At 43.9% G+C, this 25,395-nt stretch overlaps 1 protein-coding gene and 1 long non-coding RNA gene across 2 annotated transcripts in view; one reads left to right on the forward strand and one right to left on the reverse strand.

Annotated features, from left to right (window-relative positions):
• Positions 1 to 2,862, forward strand: part of LOC130358400 (uncharacterized) — a 136,080-nt gene extending 133,218 nt beyond the window's left edge. Inside the window, exon 3 of the long non-coding RNA XR_008889508.1 lies at positions 2,751 to 2,862. This is a non-coding gene — a long non-coding RNA (uncharacterized LOC130358400). The remainder of the gene's footprint in view (positions 1 to 2,750) is intronic.
• Positions 1 to 25,395, reverse strand: part of PDGFD (platelet derived growth factor D) — a 253,930-nt gene that overhangs the window by 21,857 nt on the left and 206,678 nt on the right. Inside the window, exons 5-6 of the mRNA XM_056561594.1 lie at positions 8,046 to 8,244; positions 2,722 to 2,936 (exon numbers count right to left, since the gene is read on the reverse strand). Coding sequence (XP_056417569.1) covers positions 2,722 to 2,936; positions 8,046 to 8,244 — 414 coding nt within the window. The remainder of the gene's footprint in view (positions 1 to 2,721; positions 2,937 to 8,045; positions 8,245 to 25,395) is intronic.

Below are 25,395 nucleotides of genomic sequence, written 5' to 3' on the forward strand. Positions count from 1 at the left end.
CGACCGGAGTCAGCGTTTCAGTCCGGTCAGCTCATTGAAATGAATTACATACTGGACCGCATACGGGAGAGCAAGTTTTCAGCTCCCCCTGCCGCATGCAGTCCCGTATGGGACAAAACATGATGTGAACCCAGCCTTAAAGGATTTATCCCTGAACTCATGCTCCTTTTTTCTTGTGACCTGATCTATGATACCAGACCTCTGCCTGTGACCTGACTAACCCTTGGCCTGCTGACTTTGTACTTCACTACACTCTTGGGTTAACCCATTGTTTGTCCCGACTCCGCCTTTGCTTTGTGATTTTATACTTCGCTGCCCTCTTTGTTGTTAACTTCTTGCCTTTCCCTGATTAACCCTAAATTTACTGATTTGGTACTATTTTGCCAAGATGTTGCTGATTTGGACTGGCTCAATGTACTTGATGCCACTGTTTAGGGCAGATCATTCAAGCAGGTAGGAAGAGTGGTTGGGGCAAGATCCAGATTGCACTGCACCCTAGCCTGATGGGACACTGCCTCATTACTTTTACTGTTGCATAAAAAAGTATGTCAGTTTCCTTCTGCTGAATGTGTTTTAAAGTGTGAGGGAGGGAGAAAGGGTGAAAGATTGAAGGGGTGGTACTTTGAGATATATAAGTTGATTTGGTGTTCAGGTTTGGGCGCTCATGTTAAAAAAGGGTTAGCCATCACTGGATTAGACAGTCTAAAAATGCAGAAAATACAGAAAAACTTTATTAATATTCATAACCTGTAAATCTGTCATCAGCTGCATCTCTGGGGCATCTATTTAATTCCCAAACTACTGTAAGACTATTTTCACACATCCTCTTTGCCAAATTCTGAGCCATAAACAGCTTAAAAAATGGACCATGAGCAAAAGCTACACTTTTTTTTAGCCATTTACTGTAAGAAAAAAAAAATTCAGATTTTACTATGTGTGGACTAGACAAATACTACTGCCTTTATGAAATAGCCCCTTAAAAAGCCACTGTCTGTGTGGCTATAAGAGTGCAAGAATTGTGTTACAATAACTTTTTCATTGATATTTTATTTTTTTCGGATGGTACATAAGGAGATATTTTCAAAAAAAAATAAAAAAAATTTGACAATCCCACTCCAATAGTTTGCCAATCTTTCATTTGTCTCCTAATATTCTGTGTGATATTTGTAGATATAATCTTTTCCTTGATACTGAAATGAAACAGTTGGTCAGTTCTTTTATGTTAGATGAAGCGTGAATTGGGTGATATATTGTGTTTTCACGGTGATAACGAAGACAAAAATGGCGACAGTCAATAAATGCATCATACTAGAAGTAACTGGAAGCGCAGGAAACTTATGGGTATGACGTTATACTTTTTCTTCTTAAAGGAAAGATTATCTTGAATATTAAATATCTCACACAAACAGAAATATAAAGTAAGTTCTTTGTTTTATTCTGACCAATGTTATCTTGCTTTGGCGAAAGCAAATAATATACTATGACCACCCTCATCAGGATGTTATAAATTTTTTGCATTTTTATCGCTATACTAGCAGAGAACCTACTGCTCGGTCTACCTACCTAAATCCTGTAGGAGATGAAAAGCAACACCAATGCTCCTGACCTCATATCCCGTCCTCATATCCCATCCTCATACCTCGACCTCATATTCCGACCTCATATCCCATCCTCATAACCATCCTCATATCCCGTCCTCATATCCCATCCTCATATCCCATCCTCATATCCCATCCTCATATCCCATCCTCATATCCCATCCTCATATCCCATCCTCATATCCCATCCTCATATCCCGACCTCATATCCCATCCTCATATCCCGACCTCATATTCCGACCTCATATCCCATCCTCATATCCCATCCTCATATCCCATCCTCATACATTGACCTCATATCCCGACCTCATATTCCGACCTCATATCCCATCCTCATATCCCATCCTCATATCCAGACTTCATATTCTGACCTCGTATCCCGACCTCATATCCCATCCTCATATCCCATCCTCATATCCCATCCTCTTACCTCGACCTCATATCCCGACCTCATATTCCGACCTCATATCCCATCCTCATATCCTGACTTCATATTTAGTCCTCATATCCCGATCCCTATATCCTGTTCTCATATCCCATCCTCATATCCCATCCCCTGCACTAATTATTCTCTGTACCTGTCTGACGGAAATTCGGCAGTATGTCTGATAGTCCCAGGCAATCTCAGCAGCCTGAGACCAAAGCTATCAGGCAATGTACCTTGAAGTCCCATAGAAAAGCCCAACCCTTGCATATTTTTATGTTATATGCACTGGCTTTATCATTTTTTTTAGTGCCCTTCTAAGTGGCATGGTTTACAGATTCACTGGTTGGTGGGCTAATTAATTTTTGCACATATTTTTGTAAGCAGTGATGCATACTGTGTATTTGCATTACGGCTCACTACTGTGAGCGAATGTTAAATGACTAGTGACCGATACAGTACTGTATGCTCCGCCACTCACTATGCAGGAGCAAAGAGTCAATTATTTAATAGAAGTCATGCTCAGCATGCTGGGAGTTCTGTACAGGCTGGAGGCACATTGGTTGGGAAACACTGTTCTATATAGCAGTGAAGACACATGGGGCATCAGAATTTATAAACCCATACAAAAGATAAACAGACAATTATACTTCACATTAGTACTAAGTTGAATAAATTTTAACTCCCGAATAGGATTACCTCGTGATATTTTTTTACTGTCTTCCCAGAGGTGCATATACAAGATTTGGAATACGGACTGCCACAGCCGCAGCTCCCACCACATCGCTTAACAAGGAGGCACCGTGGGAAGAAAACGGCATTAGTGATCTTCAGCTCTTCCCGAAGATTTACTGTGAAGTTCCTTGGAGTGCAACTGTATCTCTTAACATCATCATTTAGCTTGTCCAGATTCACTGCAAAAAGATAAAAATAAAATAAAAAATACATGTAGAATTGTTAATGTAAAGTAGACACATTCATGAACTGAAAACACATTGCATGAATTGCACATAATATATTACTGTTAACTCGTTTTGGCTTTTCCATTAACCTTATTGATGTCATTTGTATTAACAGTAGGGAAGGGGGCACATTGCCACCTGGCATTGGGTTATTATAGCAGCCACTGTGTCATGGTTTATGAGTAATGGAAAAGCTCTGTTAGTGCCAGAAACATCCTAGGACTTTGCCAATTCTGAGACCATTTTCACTTGAGTCATCAATCAGATCCTTGAAACGCGCTGGGTTTACATAATGATGTGATTTGCACTTTTTTTGTGTTGAGGCTAATATGCCTTCCGGCCATGCATTTCCTATCATTTATTTAGCGTTGACATGCTCTCTAGTTTTTTGTATAGAATGAATTTTCCTACATTTGTTTTGGCCCCCACATTTAATGGTAAGAAGTAATGCAATAGACATTGATTTTTTTTTTTAAACACTAATCTGGCCCAGCTCCAGTGTTGCCTCTATTCCCCTCTCTGGCGGGGACCTTCGTCGTCCTGGCAATGGCATTCGTCTTTTGGTGATGCAGCCAGCTTAGCCAATGAGGAGCTGCAAGGGCCTGGCCAATCAGCTGCAGCATTGGCATTCACACATCCCAGAGGCGGATATTATAACTGCAGTTTGTCTTTGTTAAGTTCCCGTGATAGAGGTTTTCCCCCTACAGCAGCATTTTTATTCCTTATTATCCCTATTGCTATTCTGACTACCTGTGACTTTACCTGTTTACTGCCTTCTGATTTTGTACCGTGCTACTCTATAGGTTGGATCTATTGCTATACTTACTTTCCCTTGTTATATCAATCTCCCTCGGTCGAGGGCTCCATGTAGGATCTCACCTCATAGAGTGTCAATGATCATAAAAATGGTGAGGAATTAACCCAGAACTATGTGGGAGAATCTTGTTGTCAATGATTTCAAAGCAGCTGGGACCATAGTCATCAAGAAAACAATTGGTAACACAAAATACCGTGAAGGACAGAAATCCTGCAAAAGCTGCAAACTTGTGGAACGCCCAGCTCTCCCTCCTTTAGCAGTGCTCGAAATGCGTTGGTTGTTACCACCTTTACCTGTATCCTGTGTTGTTTACTGAAATCTTCAATAAAGCTGAGTTTTATTGCATCTGTGCTGGTTCATTGTTTTGTTTTTAGAAATCCTGCAGTGCCTGCAAGGTCCCCCTGCTCAAGAAAGCTCATGCACAGGCCTGTCTGAATGATTCAGAGGTTATCTCATATCTATCTATCTCATATCTATCTATCATCTATCTACCTCATATCTATCTATCTGTCTCATATCTATCTATCTCATATATATCTATCTCATATCTATCTATCTCATATCTATCTATCTCATGTCTATCTATCTATCTATCTGTCTCATATCTATCTATCTATCTATCTATCTCATATCTATCTATCATCTATCTATCTCATATCTATCTATCTGTCTCATATCTATCTATCTATCTATCTCATATATATCTATCTCATATCTATCTATCTATCCATCTATCTATCTCATATATATCTATCTCATATCTATCTATCTATCTATCTATCTATCTATCTCATATCTATCTATCTATCTCATATCTATCTATCTATCTATCTCATGTCTATCTATCTATCTGTCTCATATCTATCTCATATCTATCTATCTATCTATCTCATGTCTATCTATCTATCTGTCTCATATCTATCTCATATCTATCTATCTGTCTCATATCTATCTATCTATCTATCTCATATATATCTATCTCATATCTATCTATCTATCCATCTATCTATCTCATATATATCTATCTCATATCTATCTATCTATCTATCTATCTCATATCTATCTATCTATCTCATGTCTATCTATCTATCAATCTCATATCTATCTATCTATCTATCTATCTATCTCATATCTATCTGTCTATCTAATATATATAATATCTCACATCTATCTATCTAATATCTGTCTATCTATCTTTCTATCTCATATCTTTCTATCTATCTATCTATCAACCTCTTTTTGTCAAGAATATAGTTTAAAAAACTTTTTCTTATTTTGGATGCCAGAGGCCTACAATTTGGTTTTACAGTAGCTTCAAAAGGCTCAATCAATCCAATCCAATATTCCATTTCTTTTCCTCAAGTTGTTCTTAGTTCTTCTCAAGTATGATGTATCAATCGGTTTGCCAATACCGTGACTTATTACCACCAAGCCTCATCATTAGCATCAACGATCACCGTCACAATGAAGTCTGCCACCTTAAGTATTAGGTACTTCAAAGAATCCGGCCAAATATCTAACCTTCTGTAAGTGCGGCAATCATCCGAGATTATCTGATCGATACATATATACTTAGCGCAATTTTATTGGATTCCAACTCTATAAGATGACAGCGTTTACTTAACTCCTGTGACTCATTTAACATTTACCTTCAATGTAAACTTTCACCACCTGCTATTTTCTTTTTTTTTTTTTTTTCTTTTTTTACACATTTTCTGCTTTGCTAATGATCGAATTATTAAAGCCCCTATGAATCTCTATTAAAACATTGTAATTGTTTATGCACCTCTGTAATTACTAGACACTGAACAATGAGTCGGACATCATGTCCAATGACATGTAAAAAATGAGAAAACACTAAATTGTTCATTAGTATTTGATAGTCACCAGATAAAATGGCTGACATTGTTTTATATGTTGTGCTTAAAGGGGTACTCCACTGCCCTAGCGACCGGAACATTTAGTTCAGAACGCTGGGTGCGGGCTGCGGGGGTCGTGATGTCAAGGCCACGCCCCCTCAATGCAAGTCTATGGGAGGGGGCGTGACGCCCCCTCCCTTAGACTTGCATTGAGGGGGCGTAGCATGACATCCCGAGGGACGTGGGCATGACGTCACGACCCCCGCAGCCCGCACCCAGCATTCGGAACTAAATGTTCCCGGTGCTGGGGCAGTGGAGTAACCCTATAAAGGCATTGTCTGGTTTATAAGTGTCCTATGAGGGAATTATGAGTTAACGTGGTGGTCTCTGGCTGCTTTCCCTTCCCAAGTCATCTGGGTGGTCTCCGGTGACTTCTGCTCATCCCATCACCCTTGATGGATCAATCTTTTCCTATACCCAAGGCTGGTGGGACGAGCAGAAGCCATCTGAGACCACCCAGATGACTTGTGGTTAGGGTAGAATGAAAATGATGAAAGGTTACCCTTAAAAAAAGAAGGCTTTACCTTCCAGGACCCTCATCTATCTGCTGCAAAGTGTATCTCTTGTTTTGGAGCAGTGGTCTCCAAACTGTTTCCCTCCAGATGTTGCAAAACCGCAATTCTTGGCATGCTGTGAGTTGTAATTTTGGAACATCTAGAGGTCCAAAGTTGGAAGACTACTGCTCTGGAGGATCTGGAACATTTATGTATTACACAGATAGCCCACTGATTTCCATAGACATTGGGGTGTCGGGGACACGCCCCTTTTGTCGGGACCATGCCTCCTTTCTCTTGTGGCCATGCCCCTTTTAGGGTTTTCCTTGTAAAATGGAAAGGGTTTCGTTTTTTAGGGTTGCAAATTGTTTTGCATGGAACGTGCAACACAGTTTGGGCACAAAACCAGAGGAAAAAATAGTCGGGATCACGTTAGTAAATAAACCCCATTGGGTTATATTTCAGTTCAACTGTGGGGGGCACAATTGATCAATGCCCCTTTTCCCTACTATATCATTTATGGTCTGGGGACCCTTCTATAAAATGTTTTTTTTAACTTTTTAAGAGGAATTCCACCATTTGAATATATTACATTTATATAGTCAAATTTAAGTAACTATCAACATGTGGGTTTGCCAAGTTAGAAGCCAAGGGTGGTATCGGCAGTGGTGGGTTTGAACATTTACAATCTCTCTATGGACATTCTGGGGGCTGGCATTGACCCTTTCCAACACACATGGTCCTAGTCACATCATTAAGAAAATGCCCCTTTGTCCTTAACCACTGACCTAGGGTGTGACTATAAGGGGAGCAGGTGGCATTCATACCTGGGTCCTGGTGCTTATGGGGGCCCAAATGTTTGTCAATCACTGGTATTATAAATGGAACATAATAGGTGGTGGTCTGTTGTACAGACTTGTGGCCCAGGAGCTTTGACTTACATTACTGCAGGGGCACACTGTAAGCAAATGGAAACCCATGATATTGTAATGAGGTTATGGCGTTTTGGGAAAAGAAGAATAGAATTTGTGTCCTTCCCGTGCTTTTCTACAAGTGGAATATTAATGACAGTGTCTTATATCAACCCTGTTATCTACATAGTTCCAGGCCCCCAAGATGGGATCATCCAGGGCTCAAGTCCTGGGAAAAAAAGTGTGGGAACTCGCCTAAGATTTCCACTCAAGAGCTGGTCCTGCAGAACTCCTGCTAATGGGGACAGTGTTCCTGCAGTGGAAAAAGTGCAGGCACTTTGTTCCCATGCCTCCTTTCAGGACTTGAGCCCTGGAATCATCGCTGTAAGTAACTTTCCTATTGTGAGCTTAAAGGGGTACTCCGCTGCTCAGCATTTGGGACAAAATGTTCCAAAACGCTTAGAGCCGGCACCAGGGGCTTGTAATGTCATGACCAGGCCCACCCCCTCGTGACATAATGTCCTGCCCACTCAATGAAAGTCTATGGGAGAGGGCGTGATGGCCACCATGCCTCCTCCCATAGACTTGCATTGAGGGGGTGGGGCGTGAAGTCATGAGGGGGCGGGGCCATGATGTCACAATCCAGTGGTGCCGGCTCTAAGTGGAGTACCCCTTTAAATATGATGCTGCTCTCTTCTTTCTAAGTACAGCTCCATCTTTTTTGAGTATGAGCAGAAGCCCTCAAGGATCTCCTCAGGATAGCTGATTTACATTACAGAAAGACATTGTATGACACTGTGGTTTGCATGAAACAGGTCATTATACGAAGAAAATCTGATCAAAAAAGAAAGTAGGGTTCCTTTGCTCTCAAGTCTCCACTCGGTCTTTTTATTCAATGGTGTTTAGGAATTCTCTCTTACCTTTAGATTTTCTTTCTTGAAACGTTCTGCCACGAAATTGAGATGTATCCGTGTATAGATTTTCCAAGTCCTCTTGCCACGTGTCAGGATTAAAGTGTTTAAGTACCTCTTCAACAGTGTCAAACATAGCGATGGCCTGGTCAAGAGCATCTGCCGTGAGCGTGGAATCTGTCACTGATGGGGAATGATAGGAGACTCCCTAAGAAGAGAAGAAATTCAGTGAAAAATCTTGTATAGGCCATAAATTTTGAAAATGTTCAGTTCTTGGCTTCATTTGTCAGTATCTTTGGGCATATTGTAAATCATGTGGAACAACATAACTCTAGACCATCTGGTGCACTCTCTATAGTACTTGAGGCCTCAGTGTGCTACCTACAGTATTACCTCAGGAAACAAGCCATATTTCAAATTACAAATAGGATATGTTCATTTTAAATAAGTATTATATACACATTAAATACTCTATGCATCAATTACGAAGTCGAAAATATATGTAGGCCTAGTGTTAAGATTAAAAAAAAAGCTTTCCACCATCAATATGCAGTTAATATCCCATAATGAGCATATAAAGACTGACTCTTAGAATGTTTTGCTTTAAAAAAAAGGAAAAACTAAAATTCCACATGGACATTGAATTTCGACCCTTTGCTATGACACTTGAAATTTAACTCTGGGGCCTCCCATTTCTCTTGATCATCTTTGAGTTTTTTCTACACCTTGGTTGAAGTCATACATGGTATATACATGATTTGGAAAGACCCAGCCCTGTCTATCTAAGGTCTCATGGTACATACTAAAGCAAAAACCAAGCCATGAGAAGGAAATAACTACTTGTAAAGCTTAGAGACAGGATTGTGTGCAGGTACAGATCTGGAGAAGGTACTGTATTGTATATGTTACCTTTATAGAGGTCCCCATAGTCAGAGTCCCTAGGATGTCGGGGTCCCTCTTCTGTAGTTTTCCCCTTGTCACCCCTCAGTTAGTCAATGACTATATAGAGGTTCTTACCAATATAAGTATAAGTATAGATATATGTATATATTTAGTTGTCTACCTGTTCAAGCGTAGCAGGACCTGCGGGTCACGTGATGAGGTTAGAGCTCTATGGTTTTGCTACAGGACCTTTGGTGCTTGTAGTCAGGTTATCACCCACAATGCAATGTAACGGTGAGTGACAGCTGATTGGACCAATCCAAAACGGCTCAGCCCCTGCCCATATAAGGGAGCTGCAGCCATTAATCTCTCTCTTGTTCCTTTGCTGCCAAGCAAGCAGCATCTCCTCTTCTCTCTTTGGTTGCTGACTCTGGAAGAGGTAGGACCTCCGCAGCTTACAAGACGATTTGCTAGGCCAAAGCCTTGCGGCCTAGGCCTTTAACATAGCGGATAGACTAAGCAATTCCCCGCTACTCATCGCAAGATCACTGGACCTAAATACTCCCCTATATCCAGCAGATCTCTGCTATACAATCCTTAAGTAGCTAAATTGGGCTTATCTGATCCCAACCGACTGTCAATCGCTGCTCAAGCTATATGAAAAGAGACTCTGTTATCTGGACTGTTACTATTACTACATGTACAGAAATTCTTCAGTAAAAGTTCCAGCAAGTTTTCAGTTAACAGTGGTTGTGGACAATCCTTTATTTCTGCATCACCTATTGCTCTTGGGAAGGGTGGCAATAGGCCTATCAAGAAACACAGCATTTAACCCTCACCCTGGCGTCACGAGTGACAAGGGTTAACAGCGCCCTTAACTATCCTGAACAGCAACACCCTAACTACCCTACACTTCCACGAGACAGTATCCTCTCATCCGCCACCACACAACATTCTCTGGTCTGATGAAACTAAAATTGAAGTTTTTGGTCTCAGTTGTAAGCATCATATTTGGAGGAAACCAGACAGTGCACCACACCTGCCCAATATAATCCCTACAGTCAAACATGGTGGGGGCAACATCATGTCTGGAGGAAACCAGGCACTGCCCATCAACTGCCCAATACCATCCCTACAGTGAAGCATGGTGGGGGTAGCATCATGTCTATAGGAAACCAGTTACTGCCCATCACCTGCCCAATACCATCCCTACAGTAAAGCATGGTGGGGACAGCATCATGTCTGGAGGAAACCAGGCACTACTCCTCGCCTGCCCAATACCATCCCTACAGTGAAGCATGGTGGGGACAGCATCATGTCTGGAGGAAACCAGGCACTGCCCCTCACCTGCCCAATACCATCCCTACAGTGAAATATGGTGGGGGCAGCATCATGTCTGAGGGGAGCCAGGGACTATTCCTCACCTGCCCAATACCATCCCTACAGTGAAATATGGTGGGGGCAGCATCATGTCTGAGGGGAGCCAGGGACTATTCCTCACCTGCCCAATACCATCCCTACAGTGAAGTATTGTGGAGGCAGCATTATGTCTGGAGGAAACCAGGCACTGCCATCAACTGCCCATCACTGCTGGTGTCAGCATGAGGAGACCATATAGTGGCTGAATGATGCATCGTGGAGGTGGCGGCAGCATGAGGAGACCTTTTAGTTGCTGAATGACACAGCATGGAGGTGGCGGCAGCATGAGTAGACCATATATTGGCTGAATGACCCAGCCAGGAGGTGGCAACTAAGGCCTCACAATTGAAAATATTAAAGATATTTTTTAACATTTAAATTGAAGATTTCAAATAGATGAACCTTAAAAGTTTTATTTAATGTGCCAGCAGCATGAGGAGACCACATTGCAGTACAGTGACACAGCCTGGAGGTGGTGGAAGCATGAGGAGATCATATAGTGGCTGAATGACACAGCCTATAGCTGGCAGCAGCATGAGGAGAGCAAATAGTGGCTGAATGACACAACCTGGAGTTGCGGGCAGCAAGAACAGACCATATAGTGGCTGAATGACACAGCGTGGAGGTGGCGGCAGCATGAGAAGACCATATAGTGGCTGAATGACACAGCATGGAGGTGGCGGCAGCATGAGGAGACCATATAATGCCTGAATGACACAGCGTGGAGGTGGCGGCAGCATGAGGAGACCATATAGTGCCTGAATGACACAGCGTGGAGGTGGCATAAGGAGACCATATAGTGGCTGAATGGCCCAGCCTGGAGGTAGCAACAGCCTGACAAGATCATAGGGCCTCACAATTGAAATTATTAAAGATATTTTTTAACATTTAAATTAAACATTTCAAATAGATGAACCGAAAAAGTTTTATTTAACCACTTAAGGACCTAGGGCGTATGGATACGCCTTGACGTCCTGGTACTTAAGGACCCAGAGCGTATCCATACGCCCGTGGGAATTTCGGTCCCCGCCGCGCGCCGGGCGGGGACCGGGCCGGGGTGACTGCTGATATCAATCAGCAGGCACCCCGTGCAAATGCCCAGGGGGGTCATCAGACCCCCCCCGTCGGCGATCGGCGCAAATCGCAAGTGAATTCACACTTGCGATTTGCGCCGAATCCGGGTCATACGGGTCTATTGTGACCCGGTGACCCGGAATAGAAGGGGGATCGCGGTTGTCTAAGACACCCACGATCCCCCTGTAGGCATAGGAGTGAGGTGGCAGGGTTGCCACCCCTCCTATCCCTGCTATTGGTCTGCTATTGATCGTCAGAGGCGACGACCAATAGCAGACCGGGGGCGGGGGGTTAACTTTCGTTTTCCCCGTCCTGCCCACCCACAATAGGCGGGGCAGAATGGGGAACCGAAGGGGACCGGGCGCCGACGTCCACTTACCCGTCCGGAGGCTGCAGCGACGTTGATTGGCGGGCGGCGTCACGCGCGTCTGAAGAGGACGGCTGCCGGGATCCTACGGAAGCCGGTGAGTTGATCTGGAGGGCTACAGTCTGAGACCGTGGTCTCTAACTGTAGCCCTCCAGATGTTGCAAAACTACAACTCCCAGCATGCCCAGACAGCTGTTTGGGCATGCTGGAATATGTAGTTTTGCAACAGCTGGAGAGCTGCAGTTTGAGACCACTATACAGCGGTCTCTAAACTATATCCCTCCAGATGTTGCAAAACTACAATTACTAGCATGCCCACATAGCTGTTTGTTGTCTGGACATGCTGGGAGTTGAAGTTTTGCAACATCTGGAGGTCCACAGTTTGGAGATCACTGTGCAGTGGTCTAAAAACTGTAGCTCTCCAGATGTTGCAAAACTGCAATTCCCAGCATGCCCAGAAAGCAAACAGCTGTCTCGGCATGCTGGGAGTTGTAGTTGGGTACCTCCAACTATTGCATAACTACATCTCCCAGCATGCCCTTCGGTGATTAGTACATGCTGGGAGTTGTAGTTTTGCAACAGCTGGAGGCACACTGGTTGGAAAATATTGAGTTAGGTAACAGAACCTAACTGAAGGTTTTCCAACCAGTGTGCCTCCAGCTGTTGCAAAACTACAACTCCCAGCATGCACGGTCTGTCAGTACATGCTGGGAGTTGTAGTTTTGAAACAGCTGGAGGTTTGCCCCCCCATGTGAACGTACAGGGTACATTCACATAGGCGGGTTTACAGTAAATTTCCTGCTTCAAGTTTGGGCTGCGGCAAATTTTTTGCCGCAGTGCAAACTCCTAGCGGGAAATTCACCGTAACCCGCCAGTGTGAATGTACCCTAAAAACACTACACTACACTAACACCTAATAAAGGGTAAAACACTACATATACACCCCTCACACTCTCCCCCCCCAATAAACAATTTAAAACGTCTTGTACGGCAGGGTTTCCAAAACGGAGCCTCCAGCTGTTGCAAAACAACAACTCCCAGCATTTCTGGACAGCCACTGACTGTCCAGGCATGCTGGGAGTTTAGCAACAGCTGGAGGCACCCTGTTTGGGAATCACTGGCGTAGAATACCCCTATGTCCACCCCTATGCAATCCCTAATTTAGTCCTCAAATGCGCATGGTGGTCTCTTACTTTGGAGCCCTGTCGTATTTCAAGGAAACAGTTTAGGGCCACATATGGGGTATCTCCGTACTCGGGAGAAATTACACTACAAATTTTGGGGGGCTTTTTTTCCTTTTACCGCTTGTGAAAAGGAAAAGTTGGGGGCTACACTAGCCTGTTAGTGTAAATTTTTTTTATTTTTTTACACTAACATGCTGGTGTTGCCCCATACTTTTTATTTCCACAAGCGGTAAAAGGAAAAAAAGACCCCCAAAATTTGTAACGCAATTTTTCCTGAGTACAGAAATACCCCAGATGTGGGCGTAAAATGCTCTGCGGGCACACAACAAGGCTCAGGAGTGAGAGCGCACCATGTACATTTGAGGCCTAAATTGGTGATTTACACAGGGGTGGCTGATTTTACAGCGGTTCTGACAAACGCAAAAAAAAAAAAAAAATACCCACATGTGACCCCATTTTGGAAACTACACCCCTCACCGAACGTGACAAGGGGTATAGTGAGCCTGAACACCCCACAGGTGTTTGACGAATTTTCATTAAAGTTGGATGGGAAAATGAAAAAAATTATATTTTTTCACTAAAATGCTGGTGTTACCCTAAATTTTTCATTTTCACATCGGGAAATAGGAAAAAAGCCCCCCCAAATTTGTAAACCCATCTCTTCTGAGTAAGAACATACCCCATATGTGAATTTAAAGTGCTCTGCGGGCGAACTACAATGCTCAGAAGAGAAGGAACGCCATTGGGATTTTGTAGAGAAAATTTGTCCGGAATTGAAGGCCACATGTGTTTACAAAGCCCCCATAGTGCCAGAACAATGGACCCCCGACAAATGTGACCCCATTTTGGAAACTACACCCCTCACGTAATGTAATAAGGGGTACATTGAGAATTTACGCCCCACAGGTGTCTGACAGATTTTTGGAACAGTGGTCCGTAAAAATGAAAAATAATTTTTTTCATTTGCACAGCCCACTGTTCCAAAGATCTGTGGGGTGTAAATACTCACTGCACCCCTTATTAAATTCTGTGAGGGGTGTAGTTTCCACTGTTCTGGCACCACGGGGGGGCTTTGTAAACGCACATGGCCCCTGACTACCATTCCAAACTAATTCTCTTTCCAAAAGCTCAATGGCGCTCCTCCTCTTCTGAGCATTGTAGTTCGCCAGCAGAGCATTTTACGTCCTAACATGGGGTATTTCCATACTCAGTAAAAATGGGGTTACACATTTTGGGGGTCATTTTCTCCTATTACCCCTTGTAAAAATGTAAAATTTAGGGGAAAAACTGCATTTTAGTAAAAAAAAAAAATTTTTTCATTTACACATCCAACTTTAACGAAAAATCGTCAAACACCTGTGGGGTGTTAAGGCTCAGCGGACCCCTTGTTACGTTCCTTGAGGGGTGTAGTTTCCAAAATAGTATGCCATGTGGGTATTTTTTGCTGTTCTGGCACCACAGGGGCTTCCTAAATGGGACATGCCCCCAAAAAACCATTTCAGCAAAAGTTGCTTTCAAAAAGCCAAATGTGACTCCTTCTCTTCTGAGCATTGTAGTTTGCCCGCAAAGCATTTTACGTCCTAACATGGGGTATTTCCATACTCAGAAGAGATGGGGTTACAAATTTGGGGGGGGGGCATTTTCTCCCATTACCCTTTGTAAAAATGGTAAATTTGGGGGAAAAACTGCACTTTAGTGAAAAAAATAATTTTTTTCATTTACACATCCGAATTTAACGAAAAGTCGTCAAACACCTGTGGGGTGTTAAGGCTCACTGGACCCCTTGTTACGTGCCTTGAGGGGTCTAGTTTCCAAAATGGTATGCCATGTTGGGGTTTTCTGCTGTTCTGGCACCATAGGGGCTTCCTAAATGTGACATGCCCCCCAAAAACCATTTCAGCAAAATTCCCTCTCCAAAATCCTATTGTCGCTCCTTCCCTTCTGAGCCCTCTAGTGCACCCGCCGAACACTTGACATACACATATGAGGTATTTCCTTACTCGAGAGAAATTGGGTTACAAATTTTGGGGGGATTTTTCATCTATTACCCCTTATAAAAATTCAAAAACTGGGTCTACAAGAACATGCAAGTGTAAAAAATGAAGATTTTGAATTTTCTCCTTCACTTTGCTGCTATTCCTGTGAAACACCTAAAGGGTTAACACACTTACTGAATGTCATTTTGAATACTTTGAGGGGTGCAGTTTTTATAATGGGGTCATTTGTGGGGTATTTCTAATATGAAGGCCCTTCAAATCCACTTCAAAACTGAACTGGTCACTGAAAAATTCAGATTTTGAAAATTTTGTGAAAAATTGGAAAATTGCTGCTGAACTTTGAAGCCCTCTGATGTCTTCCAAAAGTAAAAACACGTCAATTTTATGATGCAAACATAAAGTAGACATATTGTATATGTGAATCAATGTATAATTTATTTGGAATATCCATTTTCCTTACAAGCAGTGAGCTTCAAAGTTAAAAAAAATGCAAAATTTTAAATTTTTTCATCAAATTTGGGAATTTTTCACCAAGAAATGATGCAAGTATCGACAAAATTTTTTCCACTAACATAAAGTATAATATGTCACGAAAAAACAATCTCGGAATCAGAATGAAAGGTAAAAGTATCCCAGAGTTATTAATGCTTGAAGTGACAGTGGTCAGATGTTCAAAAAATGGCCGGGTCCTTAAGGTATATTTGGGCTGGGTCCTTAAGGGGTTAATATGGCAGCAGCATGAGGAGACCACATGGCGGTCCAGTGACACAGCCAGGAGGTGGCGGAAGCATGAGGAGACCATATAGTGGCTGAATGACACAGCGTGGAGGTGGCTGCAGCATGAGGAGACCATATAGTGGCTGAATGACACATCGTGGAGGTGGCGGCAGCATGAGTAGACCATATAGCGGCTGAATGACCATGCCAGGAGGTGGCAACATAGGGCCTCACAATTGAAAATATTAAAGATATTTTTTAACATTTAAATTAAAGATTTCAAATAGATAAACCTAAAAAGTTTTATTTAATGTGCCAGCAGCATGAGGAGACCACATTGCAGTACAGTGACACAGCCTGGAGGTGGCAGAAGCATGAGGAGACCATATAGTGGCTGAATGAAACAGCCTGTAGTTGGCGGCAGCAAGAGGAGACCATATAGTAGCTTAATGGCACAGCCTGGAGTTGGCGGCAGCAAGAGCAGACCATATATTGGCTGAATGACACAGCCTGGAGGTGGCGGAAGCATGAGAAGACAGTATAGTTGCAGAATGAGACAGCCTGGAGCTGACATCAGCATGAGGAGAACATATGGTGGCAGAATGAGACAGCCTGGAGGTGGCAGCAGCAGAATCAGGAGTCCTGAAAATGACCCAGTGACATAGTGGGGCGGTTGGTGGCAATACCAGTACCCGGTGATGAATGTGGGTGAAAAAAAGGAGAACTTGGCATCAGATGTGTGGCATCAGACGGGTGGCAGGATCAGAATAGTAGCCGAGGTAGGTAGGCAGAAGAAAACGGTCTCTTTTGAAAAAGTGTTAGTGAAGTATTGAGGATATGCATTAGGTAAAACTTAACTTTTAATAATATTCTTAGGATAAAATATATGTACCAACATTTTTTTTTAAAGGGTACCTCTCATCAAATAAATTTTTGATATATTTTAGAATAATGAATGTTGAATAACTTTCCAATAGCATGTTAATGAAAAATATGCTTCTTTCTATTGTATTTTTCCTGATCAGTCCTGTCAGCAAGCATTTCTGACTCATGCTGGAGTCCTAAACACTCAGAGCTGCCAGCCTGCTTTGTTCACAGCCAAACAGGCTGTGAACAAAGCAGGCTGGCAGCTCTGAGTGTTTTTTGTGAACAAAGCAGACTGGCAGCTCGTAGTGTTTAGGACTCCAGCATGAGTCAGAAATGTTTGCTGCCAGGACTGATCGGGAAAAATACAATAGAAATAGTGTTGCTCGCGAATATTCGCAATTCGAATATTATTCGCGAATATCGCATATTCGTGAATTTGCGAATTTCGCGAATATAGCGCTATATATTCGTAATTACGAATATTCGTTTTTTTTTTTTGTTTTTTTTCTTCACAGTACACATCACAGTGATCACCCCTCTCTGCTTCCAGCTTGTGTGGTGTAAAGAAGGCTGTAATACTACTGTGTGAGACTGGCGTGTGAAAATTCGCATATGCGAAAATCCGCATATGCTAATTTTCGCATATGCGAATTTGCACATAAGTTACTTTTTGCATACGGGAATTTTCGCATACGCGAAAATAAAACGAAAATATAACGAATATGCGAATATTCGCGAATATATGACGAATATTCGTCCATATATTCGCGAATATTCACGAATTCGAATATGGCCTATGCCGCTCAACACTAAATAGAAAGAAGCATATTTTTCATTAACATGCTATTGGAAAGTTATTCAACATTCATTATTCTAAAATATATCAAAAGTTTATTTGATGAGAGGTACCCTTTTAATGAAACAAAAGGAAAGTTGTGCAAAAAGCACCATGTGCCACCTACACCACCAAGTATTGATGTGATGCAAAGACCTCTAAAAGGTGGAAGGGAACAACGTATGGTTCATTGTAACCGGTGGGGGTAAACACTTCCCCTGTAAGGCCTCACTCTGGCATTATTAATTCCTTTCTTAGCAGGTGTTACTCGCCCTTAAAAGGGCAGCCCCACACAGGAAACTCTCCCTTTTTTCTACCTAAAAACCCTGTGAAATGGCAGTGTTTTTAGGGGGAAATATGGAGAAGTTTCTGTGTGGGGCCACCCTTTTTAGGGCAAGTAACACTTGCCAAGAAGGGAATTAATAATGCGAGGGTAGGGCCTCACAGAGGACGTTTTTACCCCCACCCGTTACAATGGACCATACGTTGTTCCCTTCCACCTTTTAGAGGTCTTTGCATCATATCAATACTTGGTGGTGTAGGTGGCACATGGTGTTTTTGCACACTTGTCCTTTTATTTGATTTCAAAAAAAGTTTTGGGTACATATATTTTATCTTAAGAAAAGTAAATTTTTAGCTAATGCATATTCTCAATACTTACTTGTTGTCTAATGCGGAGGAATGTCTGGTTCAGGTCCTGCTCCAGGTCTACCTGCTGCTGATGAGTTGTTTCACTATGCGGGTGAAGAAAGCTACTCATCAGCGACTGTAAACTCAGGCTGCTGCTGATGGAGCTGGTACTACTCCTGCCACCCCACCCCTCCCCAGCAGCCTCGGAAGTGGAAGGTGAGCGCAGAGGGCCCCCGAATCAGACCTACGAGAGGATGGACGATGGCGCAGATAGGCATAGGCCAACTGACTACGTAGGATGGCTCTGTAGTAGGTCATTTTGTCCTCCCTCTCAGTGGGTGTAAAAAAGGCCCCCATTTTGTGTCGGTAGCGAAGGTCCAATAAGGTGGTGAGCCAGAAGGCATCCCACTGGCGAATGGTGACAATTCGGCGGTCACTATGCAAGTAAGTGAGCATGCATCATGCCATTTGTGCAAGTGACTTGGAGGAACTCACTGACTCCATCTCCACTGCATACTGCCACAGTGTGTCTGGGTCCTCTGTCTTGCCTTCCTCATAACCCTCTAGCTCCTCCTCTCCTGTCAGATGACTAGAAAAACCACCCATTTTGCAAAACCAAAACTGTGCTCCACTGTGCCCCTCCCCCTCCTTCTCCAGTTCAGCCCCCAAAGGGCTCATGTGGCCATGAGATGTAGGCACCACTTCAACATGCCCTGACCAGCCATCGTTTCCAACATGTGTTGTAGGAAATGAAGCAGTGGAATGATGTCGTTCATCCCGTAATCCTGGCGACCGACTTATAATATGGCTTCCTCAAAGGGCCTGAGCAAACGGCAGGTGTCAAGTATGAGCTGCCACTGGTTGACATTGAAGTTACACAGGGGAGTCCCCCTATCCATTTGGATCATCAAGAAATCGTTGATGGCTTTTCTCGGTCCAACATATGGAGGGTGGAATTCCAATGTGTGGAATCATCGCAAATCAGAATATGTTGGGGGATACCGTTCTGATGCTGAAGCTCAAGGAGGGTGTGCTTTGCGGTGTACGAGTGGCTGAAGTGCATGCAAAGCTTCCTTCTCATTGTTAGGATGTCTTGCAGATGGGGAGAACACTTCACAACTATTCGCAATGCGAATTTTATTCGCGAATATCACATATTTGCGAATTTGCGAATATTCGTGAATATTACGAATATTCGTTTATTTCTTTATTTTTTTATTTTTCAGAATTTTCGCATATGCTAATTTTTATATGCTAATTTTCGCATATGCAAATTTTCGCACATGCGAAAATAAGACGCAAATTTTACGAATATGCAAATTTAGTGAATATATGACAAATATTCGCAAAATATCGCAAATTCTAATATGGCCTATGCCGCTCAACACTATTCCCAACCAGATTGAACACGTGTGCCATGCAGGGTGCATTTCCTTGTCGCATCGCAATCAAGATGTTCTTCCCGTTGTCTGTCACCATGGTTCCCATTGCCAGCTTCCGTGGAGTAAGCCATGATTCGATTTCTTGATGAATGACTTTTAGCAGTTTCTCCCCTATGTAACTCTGTTCGCCAAGGCAAACCATGTGAAGAACAGCGTGACACCACCGTGCCCTGCACACATGGTATGCTGGAGGGGCACTGAGACTTGTCCATGCAGTGGAGGCTGAGGACACGGTGGATGATGAGGAGGCTGAGTCGCACACAGTCACAGGACCAATGGCCTGAGAGCGTGGAGGTGGAAGCGGCGTGACCTGTCCAAGTTGCTGTTGTGGCTGTGCAGGAACCACATTCACCCAGTGGGCCATAAAGGACATGTATTGTCCCTGACCATAGTTACAGCTCCATGCACTTTGGTACACACCGACATGCTCAAGGATTGGCCCACCTTCTGTTCCACAAAATTGTGCAGGGCTGGTACTGCAGAAGAAATTACGGCTTTTGACTCTCCCCCTCGGCTTGGCACAAGCCATCTGTTCTCTGAAAGGTGCAGAGTCCACCAGTTGAAAAGAGCGGAACTGCGGCACCAGCAACTTGGACAGGAGCACATTCAGTTTCTGCGCCGTTGGATGAGTGGGTGCATACTGTTGTCTTTTGGACATGGCTTCGCCGATGGATTGCTGGCAGAATGACTGACTCGAAGTAGGAGGAGCAGGAGCATCTGCAGTGACAGAAGATGGTTATGACACACAACTCCCTTCAGATGAGGTGGTGGAGCCTTGGCTGGCTGAAACGGAGCGGCGTACCACTGGGTGATGCAGCAGGCTGGACCACCACATCGGAGCCACGGTTCTCCCAGGCTGCTTTATGGTAATGCTGCATATGTTGACAGAGGGCCATGGTGCCAACATTGGCCACATTTAACCTACTGCCGACACATCTTGCATGTGGCCAGGTTAAGATCCTCTGGATGCTTGATGAAAAACTGCCACACCGCCGAGTAGCTGATTTTCTAACCAACAGTCCACACTGACTGCTACTGTCCAGACTGCTACTGCCACCTCCAGGAACCCTACCTCTCGGGAAGGTAGGCTGCCGCGAAGCAGGTGGTCTACCCTGGGCACGTTTGGCTCCAGACTTTCCACTTCTGCCACCATGCTGACTGTCAACCATGCTACCGCCTTGCTGGCTCAGCTGCTGCCTCACGGGCAACCTGCAACCCTCTTCTCCTGATGATGATGAAGCCCCTTCTGCAACCGGCTCCCAAGTGCAATTGACTTCATCATCGAGTTGTATCTGCACGTCACTGATGTCCTCCTCAGGTTCCTCAACAGTGTCTGCTTCAGGAGCCTGAACATTCGCAAAAACACCTCCCACGCCACTCTCTCATCACTACTTGCCCGCGTAGTGGAGGAAGCGGCAGATGTCTCCTCCAATTCTTGGCTGGGCATTAGCTGCTGACCGTCCTCTAGTAGATCGTCCTCACTTAATAGTGGAGCTGAACCCACAGCATAAGATACTTCTTTGGGGATGGGAACAGCATGGGAGAACAGGGACTGCTCCCGGGCCATAGCAACTGAGGGTTGTGTCTGAGGAACCCACCGACTGTTGGCTGGGGGTGTCAGATGTCACTTGTGATGAAGTGGATGACCGTGTTAACCAATCGATGACGGCAGATGGGTTGCTGGTGGAGACACAACCACTAGCTGATACCGCAAGCACAGGCCTCACACTGCGACTCCTGCTGCCACTCGCCCCTAGTCTGCTGCGACCTCTGTCTGATGAATGTAGGCCTCTGTCACTCCTTTGTGCATGTCCTGGCACTTCTCTGCCTGACATACTTAGTGCATATATGCGGGGAGTACAATACGCTCCACTATGCTTAAAACAGTATGTGTGTACTTTTGGCTGGCCTTTCACAGTATCTAGACCCTTACGACATTAACAGGAACAAAATCACTTAGATGTACGCACAGTTTACACTTAATAGAAGACAATACGCTTTTGCTCACCCTAACTGGCTGGCTACTATAAGCTTTTCAGTTGTACTCACCAGTGCTGCAGCACACAGTCGCTGTGTAGTACACCCAAAATTGCACTCTCTCTCTCAATCTCACTCCCTTCCCTATCAGTGCTTCTAGGCTGGATTTGGGCTTGACGTGAATCACTGCTGTAAAAAAACTTTTTTGTGCAACACACTGCTCTCTGCCCTTCTCTCTCTCTCTCTGCAATAGAACACTGATGTGACTTCTGATAGACTGCATGCTGCATGTGATTCAGGGTCATCCGTCCCTTGTTCCTGCCTTCCCAGGATTCCTTGCCCCATGTCCTCACATGTGGATCCGCCATTTTAGATGCTCGGACCCTGGACCGCACTAAATGGAGTTTAATGAAGCGATTCGAGTGATCGAATCATGACGATATTCGCATTCATTACGAATTGAATTTTTTCTGAAATTCGTAACAAATTTGTATTCATCAGATTCGATTCGCTCATCCCTAATCATATTATTAGACAAGGCAACCTTTAGTGTTTTTCTCGTAGCAGAACACCAAACGGTGAGAAAATCACTGAGGGTTGTATTCCTTAATATAACCTAAAGATAATGGCACATGTATTGCGCACCTTCTGTTCCCTTTTTTCCTTCTCTGTGTATACTTAGCCTCTAATCCCAGCTCCTACAGCGCCCCCATCTGGTCGTCCCTCTACACTATACTGCCCTGGGGCTTTCTATCTATAAATTACATTTGCCAGATGTAACTTCTCCTTATTTTTTATTTTTGTAACTTGTAATTACTTTTGGAGGAACATATTGACCAGGCACAAATTACAAACGAAAGAACAGATCAGGGATCCACATTACCAATGGCAAAAGTACAATCTGCAATTAATTGTACAAAAAAATTCACTTATTCTCTGTTAACCCGGATTGGCTGCTGTTTATCTCATTCACTGTGTTTACTTGCTGCTTTTCCAGGAGGTAATATTCCAGATATTAAATAGTTTATGAGATATAAATCAAAAAATGTGCAATTAGCAAATATGTTGGTAGAAGCGAGCAAAGCGGCTAAGATTAACTCATAAAAGAGAGCCACAGGCTATTTCACATGACAGCATGCAGGACAGCTGTGCTCCCGCCAATACATCTGTCCACGTACTGCCTGCCAAACTAGCTAATGTACATGACAGAAATAGTCTGGCAATTTGACATCAACCTCTGTTTGGGATTGTTTTCTAAATTGTGTGGTTCCTCCATCTCCGGCTAAATTCCCAAAAAGAATATTTCTTCCAGTGCCGCGGCTCAGTAATGGTCTACAGTATATCACACGGTAAAGCCATCAAGAATGCCGTGAGGAGCAATAGAATCAAATCTGTGATTCTTGTAGCTAAGTAAGAAACTCGAGAAAAGTAAGCTAAAAGAATTGAAGAAAACACTTTGCATTATTGTTATTGTTATGTTTCTACTAGATAGCTGTAACTATTCAAAGAATATCACTCTCATAAAATTATTAAATAAAAGTATCATGACTAACCTGACCAATACGGTAACTGGAAGGAATAAGAAATTCAACACTGTTAACTATATTTATTATGCAAATTAGCCCTACTTTACAAGAAAGAGAGCATGCTCCCTGCTGCCCAGGGCTGTGGAGTCGGTAGATAAATGTTCCGACTCCGACTCCAACTCCGGAGTTTTCTGTGCTTCCAACTCCGACTCCCCGACTCTGACTCCTCTGTATTAATATGTGAATGTATTTTATACATTCCTTGAAGGAAAGAAAGGCAACATACATGTCATTACCACAGGACTACTGGCTGGGAAGCCAACAGTCTACTGTATTGAACAGTTTGTGTGGTGATCTGCTGCTGAAGATAGGGCAGTGGGAGGATCCAGGAAGGGGCATTTATTATAAAACATGATTTCCCTAGTAGAATCCCATAGTCAAGTTTAAAAGGGTACTCCGCCCCTAGACATCTTATCCCCTATCCAAAGGATAGGGGATAAGATGTCAGATCGCTGGGGTCCTACTGCTGGGGACCCCCGGGATTGCCACTGCGGCACCGCGCTTTCATTACTACACAGAGAGAGTTCGCTCTGTGCGTAATGATGGGCTATACAGGGGATGGAGCAGCGTGAAATCATGGCCCCGCCCCTCATGACATCACGGTCCGCCCCTTAATGCAAGTCTATGGCAGGGGGCGTGACAACCCCCACGCCCCTTCCCATAGACTTGTATTGAGGGGGCGGGTCGTGGCATCATGAGGGGCGGAGCCGTGATGTAACGATGCTCCGGCCCCTGTATCGCCCGTCATTACTCACTCGCTCTGTGCAGTAATGAGCGCGCGGTGCCGCAGCGGTGATTCCGGGGGTCCCCAGCAGCGGGACCCCGGCGATCTGACATCTTATCCCCTTTCCAATGGATAGGGAATAAGATGTCAGATCGCCGGGGTCCCGCTGCTGGGGACCCCACGAGTTCGCTCTGTGCGTAATGACGGGCGATACAGGGGCCGGAGCATCACTACATCACGGCTCCGCCCCTCGTGATGTCTAGGGGCGGAGTACCCCTTTAAGCTAACAATCGAGTTTACAAGTTTTTACAGCCTTTTTCCAATGGTTTACAGCTTCAGTCTTGAACTATTGACCCTCCATTCCCTTCACTTATACAAGTGTCTCTACTCCTGCAAAAAACATTATCAGTGAGAGGCTAGGTTATCCATGGGTTCCCTGTAACAGCAGGACACAACACTATGGAAAGTATAAGTATTGCCGCTCCTAATTGTGCGTTGTGTGCCAAATAGTAAAGCACATGAAAAGCATGCTTCTTCACAGTCACTTAACGTGTTCGTTTTGCGGTTACATGAGGCACTGCATGCATTGATCTTTATTCTTATAGTAGAGAATTCATTAATTATAACTTTTTGTGAATTGGGACATTTAAATTTGCTTTTTTTTTTTTTTTAATTCCAATCTAAATTTAGTAGGAGTCGGAGTCGGTGCACTGTTTGCCGACTCCAGGTACCCAAAATTTCGTCCGACTCCGACTCTGACTCTACAGCCATGCTGCTGCCACCAATAGGCTCTCCTCTTCGTTGTGAGGCTGAGTAGGTAAAGTTTCTCCTTGAGGAGAGCACCATCAGGCGAGGTGAAATCTTATATGCTTTACATTGCACTGGATACTCAACATAACCCTCATCCAAACCCTTGCTTCTGGAGGAAATTCTGTCTAGGCTTATAACCCCCCATTGTCTTTTAGGGCTGTTTAATCGAAGCATTGACTTGCAGGAATGCTACTGTACCTCCAATAGGTGGCACCAGAGATCAAACTCTCTCCCTTCTGGGGGAGGGCTACTTTACATTTATCCCAGTGGAGCACTGCATGGCCTATAAGATTTCCCATGCCAGTGTGGCACTCTTTCTCTAAACAATGACCCAATGTTGCACAAACATTCCCACAATCCCCCTTGCTTGCATATACAGTTAAGACTAGCCAGTCATATGCAGTCAACTGAGCATGTGTGACCATCCCTAAGGATGCCATTAAACAACTGGACAACATGATTTGTCATCAGGGATTGCAATGTTCCCCAAAGTACCTGTCTTATGTGGAAACCAGGTTTCAGGAAGTTCCATTCTCATCAAGTGAAAGCTGGGTGAAACATGTGAAATCCAGGAATAGCTTTGGACCATAGCTACTAAGGGACTTTCGGTGAAATAGATTCACAGGCCAGGATTTAACTGGAATGGCAGTCAGCTTGGTAGTGGGGTTTTCATTCTCTTTTTGGCCAGTACAGGTTTTCAGTGTGATCCAAATCAGCACGGGTACTGAAGACAGCTGGTTACTGGGCTCAGTTTGCAGGCTGAGGCTGTGAGAAACTGGAATCGCTAAAGGAGGTTAGATTACTGAGGACAGTAACCCATTTGATGACATGTTTTGTTGGGTGGCTGG

The sequence above is a fragment of the Hyla sarda genome, chromosome 2 (genome assembly GCF_029499605.1).
Source record: "Hyla sarda isolate aHylSar1 chromosome 2, aHylSar1.hap1, whole genome shotgun sequence".
NCBI lineage: Eukaryota > Metazoa > Chordata > Amphibia > Anura > Hylidae > Hyla > Hyla sarda.